At 43.4% G+C, this 13,069-nt stretch overlaps 1 protein-coding gene across 1 annotated transcript; it reads right to left on the bottom strand.

Annotated features, from left to right (window-relative positions):
• Positions 1-847: 847 nt before the first annotated feature.
• On the bottom strand, positions 848-13,006 carry uhmk1 (U2AF homology motif (UHM) kinase 1). Its single transcript, XM_062555806.1, has 8 exons — positions 12,196-13,006; positions 11,190-11,482; positions 10,707-10,898; positions 10,473-10,567; positions 10,219-10,295; positions 9,492-9,590; positions 7,512-7,600; positions 848-7,420 (listed from the first exon to the last, which is right to left on the bottom strand). Exons 1-8 carry the CDS (start codon positions 12,497-12,499, stop codon positions 7,274-7,276), a joined length of 1,296 nt encoding a protein of 431 aa, XP_062411790.1. The 5' UTR covers positions 12,500-13,006; the 3' UTR covers positions 848-7,273.
• Positions 13,007-13,069: the final 63 nt, after the last annotated feature.

Here is a 13,069-nt window from a genome sequence, read left to right on the forward strand (position 1 = left end):
AAACTGGCACGGATGTGGAGGCACAGGGGGGAACACAGGAAGTCAGCGTTGCAGACAGGAGCTCGGGTGGAGGAATGGAGGGAACAAATGACGTGAGCTCCCCTGCTGTAAACACAATGGCCCAAAATGCACCACACCGAAGGTCTCTATTTAACACATCCCAGGGGACGCGAGAGTGCTTTTGACGTGTTGTTGAAGCGGTTGGTCACCTCAATAATCAAGATATTTCCCAGAGGCAAGCTCTTACCCAAATTCCAAGTATTTAAAATTCCTAAAAGAATTAGGTTAATATTTTCTAAAACTTTAGATCCAATCAGTTTTGACAGACAATCGTTTGGCAATGAGGAACAAATAAAATGTTATTACTCTATTCAAGGGTCATTCAATATGTTTTAGCTATTTTTTGGTTTAATTTGCTTACCATTGCACACCATTACTAAACTTAACTGGGACTGTGTGGTCTGGACAATTGTTCTCAGAACAGTAATTTGGCCTGGCCTACCTAGAAAAACAGTGCCAGCCTTGTCAAGGAAATCGAAGTATACACGTGGAAAAAAGATGTGCTACTGCTGCCCCCTACAGGTGAACAAAGTCACATACACAGAATGATCAGTCATGCGCTCACATTTGGTATTTGAAAATAGACTACTGTGATCCAAGTTAAACCTGAGATAGGTCAGTCATGAGGAAAATTGGTTACACAATGTCTACAATGTATGCCTCTTTTCACACAACCCAAAAATACTTTTAACATGATCCAAAAATGCTTCACAAATGACAAACACGTACACATTTCACACGAAGGGTATGTTAAAGATGAATAAAGAAAGACTATGAAACAATCATATAGACGCTGATATTTTATTGTGCAATATGCAATAAACAGCACACTCATCCAAGCACTAACAAAAAGCAGCATTATCTCAGCTCGTTTATGTGCCATAGGTAACCCCCTTCAGCTCACTCTTGACATCACATTTACATTCAAGTGTGCACATACCATATTTCACCTCAACTGTCATCACTTCAACATTTTTACCCATTTCACATATACACATTGTACTTAGTTAACGCCTGTCCACACTAAGCGATACATACTACTGATTATTCATGGAGGAGGCTTTCTGGAGACACGGAGTGTGCGGCAGAATGAGTCATAAATCAGACGCTGGTCTTCGACTTGACTGAGCGAGAACAAAGATTCTGCGTCACACCCACCGCCTTCATGAGCATCTCCTGAGCATCCCTTGTAACCACCTTCTAATTCACTTTCGGCTGTTGCTTTCCTCAAGCACTTGAACCGCAAATAAGCTAAGCTTCTAAGCGCGTCTCATCCTTCTTTAAGTGCACTGTCTAAAACCGGGGATCCGTTAATTGTGCACAGGCAAGACAACGGGAAGAATCCTGATTGTCTTTGGTATATATGCGACAGGGAAAGCATCACTTTCACCACATTTCAATCCCCCAGACCACATGTTCTGGTTTTCACTGAGACGACTCTCACAGACACAGACGCTTGTGAATACTGCACCTGGGTTCAGTATGATGATCTAAGCTGTCAGACTAATGCAAAAAAAAGAGAGGAAGAACAGAAAGAGCGCACACACGAGAGAGAGAGAGAGAGAAAGAGAAGAAGGTACCTGTCGGGACGGAGATGGAGTGGCTTTCAGAGCAGGCGGAGAGACCCGGCACAGGCCCCTGCTAATATAAAACCCACGTCCATTACCGTCTGGCAGCGGGCCATCGGCGGCCACTCCACATGAAGCGCACATCGTCTGATCGCCCGCAGCCACAAACCCTCGAGCAGAGAACTCTCGCCAGCCTGATTGCTACAGCCACACAGCTCCTTTCGCCCAGCAAACACAAGCAATCAAGTCCCACTTTTCACACAAGCCTCATCACCACCGCTGACATCCAAACCTCAATCAACCTCTTGGTGAAAAGGGGGGTAAACACACCATCAGATGGTGGGGGGTGAGGGGTGGGGGGGGGAATGAATCAACTGTCTGTCTGACTGTTTCCAACTTCCAAAGCTCAGAAACAGTTCCAGGGGGGGCTACATTAACAGGTGAGGGAAGGAACATCTACCGCTATTCTGGCTGAAATGATGGCGGTGTCAAAGTGGAGGGGTATTTGTGATAACAGGTTAACTCCAGCATTGCTCTCACTGTTAATCTGTGAGTATTCATTAAGGAGCTGCCCCGCGGTTCACATTACTCGGCATGGAAGCCCTTCCGCTGAGAGGAAGGTCTCTGCCAGCCATCTCATTTTCATACACATTATGTGCCTGAGTTTTATTTATGAGGATGGATTATATATATATATATATATATATATATATTCCCCCCAGACAGGATCCAGCTCACTGAAGTGTGCATGACAATGGGCTTCGGAGGCCAGAGTGGACTTGAGAACTGACCACTGAAGGAGCGGGACGAGGAGAGGGACGTCGGGCTCTAAGGCCTCCAGTTCCCAGGCGCAGCTCTAGGGCTCTTTGACACGCTCCAGTCTCTGTTTATTTGCAGGCCTTCCGAAGGCAGCCAAGACCTCGTTCTGATCCTAATCTCCTCCGGAAAGAATAATGTTTAGCTAATAAAGCGGACGGTCGCCCTCGCCCTTTAAATCTCTCGCCAAGTCGCTGCTGTAACTTCCAAAACGACGGTGCCTTAACATGCGTACGTGCCTGTGCATGTGTATGTGCATCACTGCAAGCATTTCATAACTTAAAGATTTCCGGTCAGTGATGGTGTGCATATGTGCATAAGTGGGGTTTTTTTGCAATATCAAAGAAAGTTCTTTGCGATAAAATGCGCTCGGTGTCTCTTGGTCCGAGCGCTGACTGAGGCGTGAGAAGTCTGCAGAAGGGCAGCATATTAGCATAGGCGGAGAGCCCACCACACCCAGCCCTTTTCCTGTGGGACAAGCACGGGCTGGGCTAGGCCCCCGCTGATAATATTCAGGACGTAGGCAAACAACAGTGGCTATTTTCTGAAGTCGCCACTTCAAAAGGCCCGCGTCCAAAAGGTTACAGGCCTGCTTCACATCAAACAATAGCCCCAGGACCCACACTCCGCCGTGGGCTTGCCATAAATAATACCATAACAGGTAACTGGGGAGGAAGGAACGCTCCACGGCGATCTGAGCCAACCGCCCCCGGGGGGGGCTGGAACCAAGGGGGGTTAGCCAGGGCATCTTAGTGTGGGACACAGGCCAAACGAGATCTTGGCACTGTGTGAAGGCAGTGGGGTTTATCATCAAGGATATTCCACTGGGCAGCGCTAAAGAAACACAGCCCAGGAAGGGAGGGAGACAGAGATAGAGATAGATAGAGAGAGAGGGGGAGAGACACACCGAGAGGGAGAGAGAGACACAGAGAGAGAGAGAGAGAGAGAGAAAGAGAGAGACAGAGAGTTCAAAAGAAAAGAGTCCATCTCTGCCAGCTAGCCTAGGGCCCCAAGCTGGGCTGAGATGGCCTTGGCTTCAGTGCTGTGTAAGACTAAAGAGCAGAGTTTTGTGCTTCTTCAACCTTGAGGAAATATGCGGATAGAGGGAGACATCCGAGATGCCTCAGGGTAAGGCAGGAAAATCAGACTGACATAAGCAGTGGGGGCTCGGAAGAAATCTGAGGAAATCAGTTTCAAATGCTCTCTCTGCGGCTACCGGAGTACTGCCTTGGGAGGGCTGCGGGCACAGTGTGGCAGAGCCGTGGTGTAGATGACAGGCATTCAAGTGTTTGTTATTGCCCATTTTAAATAGCAGCTCACCGTTACAGTGGGTGTTTCTGTATCAATTCACAGTTTGTTTTAATGGTAATGTGCAGTTTTAGTCTAGTGGGCCATCTTTGACCCACTTCACAGGATCAGTTGACTCAAAAGGAGGGACTTCTGTCCAGTCTATCCAGGGGACCGGTCTGTGCCATGACATACAGGGGGCGCCCTTGTCGAGGCAAAGAGGTGTGGGTCACTGAATTTCTTGGTTGCAAAAAGATGCCATGGCTCATCACCCATACACGGGTACACACCATAAATACCATGCCAACAAGTCACATGCCCTTCAATGATCTAAATATTATGCCTCTCTTCACCCTCCCACACACACACACACACACACACACACACACACACACACACATTCCATTTTTAATTATATTCAGTGTGGATCCACCTGCCCTGGCTGATTGTCCACATAGCATAGTGGAGCAGTGTAGGAGAACAGGCTCTGCCTAAATGCAAAGCATGACAAAACATAGAGGAGCCGGTTTGGCCACTTTGGTGTAAAACCACCACTGCATTCTTCCACTGAACACACTTTGCCCTGCCCTTGTAGTTCCTGGTTCACGGCAGGGGATTTTTTTTTTTTTTGCATCGCTTCTTCCGGCTGAAAGTACACCGAACAAGGACGCAGTGCCGCCTCACGCAGCCTAGTTAATGATAATGCGGGACGACATTTCTTCAGAAGGTGCTCGCCTCTAGCCTGCATTCAAAATCTAGATTCCCCATCAAGGAAGTCAGTGCCGTAACAAAGAATACATGTAAACAAATCACAACTTAAATCCCTGATTGTTATTCTGCGGCGACAGCAGCTGTCCGTGTGTTAGTTTTTGTTGAGTTTTGTTTTGTTGACTTCTGTGATCGGCAAAACGAAGACGGGGGAACTTGAGTTCACCGTGAACTCCACGGAGAGATAATATACTATACTGCCGCATGAGATGCTTTGATGCTTCTGTTCCCCAAAGGTTCACAGGGACGATAAGGCAGGAAAATACAGGGGGGGGGGGGGGGGGATAATAGTCTTCTTTGGGCTTCCAGGGGACTGTTCTCCAAAAGGACATATCAATACATTTGAGTAAACACTTCTTCTAAGGATCAAGGAGTGACACTGTTTTGAAACTGTTGCTTAGAAGAACAAGATACAACAAAGCCTCACAACTGTCAGTTCAGATGCATTCAAAAAAGAATGTGGAAGCTTTCCTAAACAACATCTTCCGGTCTATCTTGTCTTATTCCATTAATATAACTTTGTGAACTCTGTCACACTAGCCATCAGAGGTAAAGACAACACTGCACATCTGAGATTCCCACACATACATGGTTTGGCTATATAGACTCATACAAGTATTAAAACACCTTTCCATAGGCCTATATACTTTATGCAATGAAAATACTAACTCTTAATACTACATTAGACCCAGGTTGACCTTGTATTGCAACTCACAACCGTGTGTTATATCAACCAGTGTGTGTATGTTGACTGGTAGTGTAGCTAAACTAAAGTACCCTGGGATTAAACAAAGTATTCCACTGATGAACACAGCAACATTATAATAGAGTAGACCCTTACGCAACGAGCGCTAATCAGTTTGCTTATGAAGATGTGCTTTGATCAGTGGCTCCTCAAGCAAACAAGTCGATTTCAGAACAACACCCTCCATTTGTTCTCCAATAATGCATAATTAGAAATCTGCTACCACGCGAATATGATGAGAACACCAAACACCACAACACAACACGCAGCAGAGAGCACACGCACAAAAAAGGCCAAGGGCACTTCAGCTCCAGAGTAGCCTCTCCGGAGTCAGTGCAGGAGCATGAGTAACTGAGAGAGAGAGACAGGCAAGATTATTCCACTCAATATCAGCCGGCCCTATGGCTACACACTGTTTGTGTACTTCACAGGCCTAACATGTCACCACGAGGGATCGAAATCAACCAACAACCTATTTGATGTTCCAAGCATGTTTCTTCAAACTGACAATTCTGATTATGGCTACGTTTCGAGGCATACAGATGTTTAGACTGACCCACAAGTCGACATCTGTGAAACATGCACAAACACACACACACGCCATTTCAACAAAGCTCTGTGTTCTCTGGTTCAATCAAGGCAAGCCTGCAGCCTGTGTCATGCAGCCTTAATGCTTTTCAGACTGTGAAAATACACACAACACACGTGACTATCTAATAGCACTTCAATACACATTTTTATACACATATTTAACCCTGAAAATGTTGTAACACAACTGAAAGCAGTTAGTCATCAGAAACGACAACTAAGATATCTGGCCAAAGAAAACAACATGTTCTGGCCTTCACCTAAATGCAAAACGCTGCCAAGCCCTTTGTTTTCGTCTGTGTACGTCTAATATAATGTACCTCAAACTACTGATTTGTTGTTTACTAATCACATCATTACTGAAAATTTGATTCAGGGGGAAAAAAACACTCATTGCTGCATACAGGCAAATGAGAGAATTATCCGGAATATTAAAACACTGAGGTAACATTTCACAGAGTCATCTCAAAAAGCTGAGCAGAAATGAAATGATAGCTGGGAAAAAAAGTGTGTAACAGAAAGCATTTAAGGGGAAATAATATTACTGAATTTGGTCAGTTTTGAAATGGTACCTTTGGAATCCTTTTTTGTCTTTCAAAATGATGGGAATTATTTGGTAACATAATATTTCCTGTTTGGATTTCTAGACACATCTGTTGTGGCTTTTGAATATAAATGAGACAACCTCATGATCTCCCACACTTTACTGAACGATTCAACATGACAAATAGTTATTTTCTCCAGACTCCAGGCTGTGATTAGCAGTGTTTGTGCTCTTGGTACTGAATAGAATAACAGTGGCCAGTTTTGCCCATTGTGGCCTACATGTAAGTTTGATCGGCACACAGACAAAGGCCACTAGCAAAACACAGTGCAAAGTAGACCCACGCTTCACTTAGACCAGCCTAAACACACAGGGCCAGTAAGTGATGCATGGAATACCGAAACCTACATATTTCTGGGCCATCCAGTGTGAAGACGAGATTTTTAGTGGTTTTAAACCAGAAATGATTGAAGCAAGCACTCGCTCAACCAGTATGCATAGTCTATACACCCACAACAAGATAACGTACTGTAGGCCATTTTCATATTCTCTCTATGCATAAATGTAGGTTAATATTATTTGTAAGCACTTCCTGCTTTGGTTTTGCAAAACCATGACGTATAAACCACACTAGGTTAACAAGAAGTATGCACATTTGTGAACCACTTATCCATGGTTGCTACATGAATATAATTATAAAGCCGCTGTTGTTTCACTTCACATTGTTGGTCAGCGCAAGTTTGGACACTATCCAGTAAAAACAGCATTTAAGGAGTGAGTAGGAGGCCACTGGCCCGGCTGAGGTGGTATGTTATGGATTTGGATGCACTCGTACATCTGGGCCACGACATTATGAATATTCTGGGAAGAGACGATGGCGCAATGGTGTCGGTGACCTTACTGGACGGTCTGGTACAGATAGCCTCTCTTGTAAGCGCTCAGGGGGTAGAAAGTGGCCACCACAAACTTGCCGTCGAACGTCCTGCCCGTCAGTAGCCTCTGGGCCTCTTTGGAGTCTCCGGCGTTTGCGTACTCGACGAACACCTGAGTAACAAAACAAACAACAACCACAATTTTACAGTATTCACAATCCAGATGAAAACATGGAATGACGTCAAAAGAGGCTATGCCTTACCTGGCCTTTGCCTGGGTTTTCTTTTGGGATTAACAGTGAGACGACAGAGCCATACTTCTGGCATTCCTCTTTCATGTCCTCAATGATGTCTGATAACAGCAAATGTGTGAACATATTTCAGTGACACTTCACAGTGCAAAAGACTGAGATACAGATTTGTTTTATTGTTTTATTATTATTTTACATGATAAAGAAGATTCTTTGAAGCCCATTTTTATGATAATAAAACACAACTTGAGTAACACTGACTTAATGCATACTGTACATCACCCTCCCAAAACATTAAAGTCATGTATCTTCCGTGGGGTTTGAAAATAGATAGATTCTATTTCCATTACAGGATAGTTCCCAAAGGCACGTATTTTGCTTCAAAAAGCTGAAATGGAAACCTTGAAATGTCGTTGTTGGACTTTTTTTTTTTTTAAATCTAATATACTTCTATTGAAGAATAGAAAAAAAAAACTTGGCTCCTGGAAAATTGTCATTCTGAAACAACTGTGTTCTTTATGCCAACATCATCTAAATCAAGCAAGTCACAGGTGCAATCAGCAAACGCTGAATTTGTTTATTTTCACATTTGAATAATATTAGCAGATGCTTTTTTCCAAAACAACCTACAGTATCCACCTCATTCCTTAACCCGGAAATATGTATCGTTGCGATGGTTACGATACTGTTTTCAACTTCCGTTCATTCTGTTAACATGTGCGTTCTCCGTAGCTAACTAGATTATGCCTCAACTTAGATTTCTTTCGAAATGTTGACAATTCTGCCCTCAGCATGTATATACTACATCATATATAACCGATATAAAATAGAAAAGTTTACTTTTATATGCGTTATGATATGTTAAGCACCGTAAACCGTCACGTTAAAACAGATACAATGCAGCTTCGCCGGAAATAGAAAACCGTCTCGGTGTCATGGCGACCCCCATTGTTGGCTGCAGAATATCGTGGATACTGTATTATTCATCTGTATGCAAGGATGAAGCAAAGCACACCAGGGGGGTACTGCAGCTCATCCCTTCTTTCAGTATTCCCAGATAACTCTTCACAGGGTTTAATTGTTGTTTGGAGGACAGGCTACCCCTACTTTGTTTTTCAGTATTCAGAGCTTGGACTGCCCACAGAGACCAGTATTTCTTTACACGGTACTCACAGAATGGGCAGCTAGTGGATTGTGAGGAGATGATTGGTGAATGTGCTTAAAAAATGCTATGGACTTGCACCATCACTGAATGCACCTTTAAGTGAGTTGCATAATTGTATATACTGGACTATTTATAGAATATGTTGTGTGTGTCCAGACACTATTTGACCAAAACAATTGGTTAGGTTAGATTTTACAACTATTAATTATTAGGATGTTGAGAGACAGTGTATAACACTGAGAAAGGCCATGTGGCCGAAACATTTGTTGTAACCTCAGCTGCACAAATGAAAATAAAATAAATACAGCAAAAAACAAGACCTTGGAATGCAAAAAGGTCATTGTGATTAAATTGTATAATGATTTTGTTGGTATGCTTAGGCCAAGTTTGATGCATATCTGGGTATTTCCTCTGCTAAATAAGACCGACCAGTTCAGCTATCTTTATAAATATGTTTGATATTTGGCCTGTGATTCCAATACAAGCCATTTCCGATCAAATTATGAATTCCATTCTAATTATGCTTAAATAAATAAATAAATAAACAAAAACATTGCATTTGAAAGATATTACAAAATGTCCAGATGTGGAAATGTGGTTGCTAATACGCTGTATTGAACTGGTGTCGTTTTTGACTTGAGAGTAACAAAGTCTGAAAAATGTGTGACACCTGTGACATTTTTGCACTTCTAATTAATAAAGAATACAATTGTCCAACACAATTACATACTGAGGCACACAGACCTCATACAGTATGTGTGCAATCTCAAGTGTTATACCGTGAATGTTACCCTCTAAAATGACTCATGAAGAAAATACGCACTCACCTTCATACTCGTCCTCGTTGTACAGGTGACTGTCATCAATCACATTGAGAAGCCTCAGGACAGGAGTGGGCAGCAGAACCAGATCCTCTATGTGAGGAGCTGCAGACAGAGCACATGAGGACTAACTAATTAATCTGATCTGCCCCAACGTAGACAACATTCAATATTAGGTAATCTTTTGCCTATATATAAAAAAATATATATCTATTAAATATCCAAACTATATGCCTGACAACAATGTATTTTGAAATCACACTGAAACCAGACATATAAGTTCTGTTAAGTAACTTAAACATAACTTAAGCAGAGAGTGCACACACACCCAACTTATTGCATGTGCAGGGTAAAATAGAAAATCCGGGAAAAAATGAAATAAATAAATAAATAACTACCCGCACACTGTTGCTACTGCTCCTGAAGTGAATTTATTGCACACCTGAGGAAGACCAACACTGGTCGAAACGTTGTGCAATAAATTCACTCCGGGGGCAGCAGAAACAGTGTGAGGGTATTTTTTTCATTTTTCACTTTTTCAATTCATCTCTGCGATTACATAAGAGCATAGCCCTACAGAACGTTCAGCCACTTCTTAGCTGTGCCACTAAAGGCATACAACTATCCCAAACAAATATTGAATAGGAAAAAACAGCTAGAAAAGTGATATACACCACAAGCCTTACAGATGTAGAATGCATATACTGTAGTGCATGTAGTATTTTATACCAACCAAAGGGAATGCTGAAGAAGGGGCTGATGAGGGCAGCCTCAGCTGTGCTTCGGAGTTTTGGGTCTGTGTGGAGCATGCTGGGAAGACCAGGTGACACATTAGTCATAATTTAGAAAATGCAACAGCTGTATCTGTCTCCAAAATATATGCACCAAATGTCAATATGTCAAACCGTGAGAACACACTATACTGTAAATATTACAATACAATATATTATCACAAAATAATCTCATTTTACAACTGTAATGGCATACCTCTTAATAAGGTCTCTGAGATGATATACTGGGATGGCAGGGTAGACCATGCTATTACTGGTGAAGATATGATCGACTATCACAGCGTTGTTGTCCTAAAAAAAAAATACAACAGATAATTTGATTCATAAATGAGCTATAAAATTAGAATCAATGAATGTTGAGCATATCTGAGCCAGCAAGACGTGCTGCTGGTGCAGGCTATCGATGACTGTTGCCAGTCCTCCTACTGACCTTCCATTCCTGAGATCGGACCGTCTCCTTCAGCTTGATGCCCGAGTACAGCTCCAGGAGGATGATCCCCAGGCTCCACAGGTCGATGGCAGCCGTGCACCCGCCGTCCCCCTCGAGGCCGGCCTGGGCCAGAGAGTTCTGCTGCTCTGCCTCAGGGGCCCGGTAACCATCCGTCTGGATGTACTTCACATCCTGTGTGAAGGTGAGCACAGAGAGCAGTGTTAGATAAAAGCTGGAAGACTGACAAGAAGTTCCAAATCAGTTAATGTAATTAATTTCCCAGCAGAATACAAACTGATTATCGGGGGGGAAAGGAGTAAAGCGCCATATTGAGCTAATCAGGGGTAGATGTACAGTAAAGGGAAATAAGTTAAAACCTCCAGCAAAATACCATTCTGAAATAGATTTATAACTTAACACATTTGGCGGTAGGCGCTTGTGCATCATCAAACTGGCATATAAAACACACACACTTAAGCTTACCTGATGTCCCTCTTTGTAGCTGAGGCCAAAGTCGATGAGCTTGAAGCACTCGTCCTCGGCACTCCACAGCACGTTGCGGGGCTTGAGATCGGCGTGCACATAGCCCTCGCGGTGCAGGAACGCCAGGGCCTCGAGCACGTTGCGGGCGCAGTGCTGGATGAGCCACATGGAGTGACCCTGGTTGGAGGCACGCAGTAGCAGCTCGGACACGCTCACGTCCAGCAGCTCCAGCAGGAGGCAACGCGTGGGCACTCCGGCCGCACTGTGATTGGTGAACACCCCATACAGGGTCACTGTGGAGCAGAAACCGTTGGTTTAAATTGCAGAGGTTTCATCTAGGCATTTAGACAGTAAGAAACTGAGCTCCAATATAGTGAGCTGAACTCAAATGATCACACCATTACGTGTTTTAAAAGTGCTTGAAGCACTGTCAGCTATGCATGCAAAACATGTATGAAATTGAAAAGTTGAATGTGAGAAGTGGTAATGCAAGGGAACCCCCTGTAAAGTAAGTTATGGTTCAATCAATGCACGCATTTCAGCTTGATTTATATCCTCTGATAATTTGATATTCTGTCCTACCTACAATTCCTTTGGGATAAATAAAGTATCTATCCATCTACAAAACACCTAATCTAAGGCCTGGTAAACCTATCCGTGGGTGTAGCAGACAGGAACGTGTCTGTAGTCGAGACTCATGTACAAACTAAATGTATTGCATGCCCAGTATGTGCTGAGTCAAACACACTCTCTTGATGTCTCAAGACATGATCACCACAGTTATGCTCCTGTCATAAGTCGCAGCTAGTTGACAACAGTATTTCAGTCTGTACTCTGTTTTCCAATTTGATCAGCGATTTTGCTTTAACTCGTTAAATAATGCAACGTTGACAAGGACTTCAAGTGCATTAGCCTGATCCATAGTTATAGATACTATGGGTATGTGTTAGCATATCACGTGAGAAAATGTCGACGCAATTACCATTGTGGCAAAGGCATATCGTACCTATATTCTTATGTCCCTGAATGTCTTCAAGCACGGATCTTTCTTTGTGGTACCCGTAATCCCCACCCTGTGCGTCCGCCTGGAACTCCTTGACAGCTGCTGTGCTCGATCGACCAGAGCTCACGCGGTAAACAGAGGCTGAGACACCCTGACCTAGCCGAGCCTGTACATTCCACATTTCTCCAAATATCTCGAACAACACCGGCGTCATGGTCTGCTCCACTGTTGCCGGTGGAGGTGCCATTATGGCTGCCGTACTGACATCCGAGGGCAGTTTCCCACTCGACTCAGAACTGCAAGCCATGAGGTCAAATACCTTTACCTTGTAGCAAGATATATAAATTGGCTAGACGAGACGAGTACACCTGCTTGCTAGCTAATGTCAACACAAATACTATCCGGTTAACGAGCGACAAGTTTTTTACACACTGGAGTTCCTTTCAGTTGCTTCAGATATTTCTGACATTCGATGCCAAATAACCACTGACAGCGCCATGCTCTTCTGCTATGCCAGTCTAACCCCACAAGTTCAAACAGGATAGTCAAAAAATACTTTGCGCTTGGCTTCACAATCCTGCTGCGTAAATTAGCTCAGTTAGCCTAGCCTGTTCGCCGGCTAATTTTAGTAAGTTAGATAGAGGTATTCCACCTCAAGATATAATGCATAGTGGAGCTAAATGCGATATGTTCCGCCCCTGACAGATCACAGATCTTTAACAATGACAGTACGCTTTCTGCCATTGTGTTTTCTTGCACATAATACTTTTTAAAAACTACTCGATTAGAGATCGAGTGCTTTATCGTTTGTTTAGCCCGCCATTTTACCGGAAGTGACCCTTAAGTTATGTGTATCAATAACTACTTCCGGGTCCTA

The sequence above is a fragment of the Sardina pilchardus genome, chromosome 15, assembly GCF_963854185.1.
Source record: "Sardina pilchardus chromosome 15, fSarPil1.1, whole genome shotgun sequence".
NCBI classification, from domain to species: domain Eukaryota; kingdom Metazoa; phylum Chordata; class Actinopteri; order Clupeiformes; family Clupeidae; genus Sardina; species Sardina pilchardus.

Excerpts from the sequence above, each read along its gene's own strand:
- uhmk1 (XM_062555806.1), bottom strand. The coding sequence starts at position 12,499 with ATGGCTTGCAGTTCTGAGTCGAGTGGGAAACTGCCCTCGGATGTCAGT. Across the intron at positions 9,591-10,218 it reads CTTCTTCAGCATTCCCTTTG|CTCCTCACATAGAGGATCTG; the intron begins GTTGGTATAAAA and ends CTCTGTCTGCAG. Across the intron at positions 7,421-7,511 it reads AAAACCCAGGCAAAGGCCAG|GTGTTCGTCGAGTACGCAAA; the intron begins GTAAGGCATAGC and ends TTTGTTACTCAG.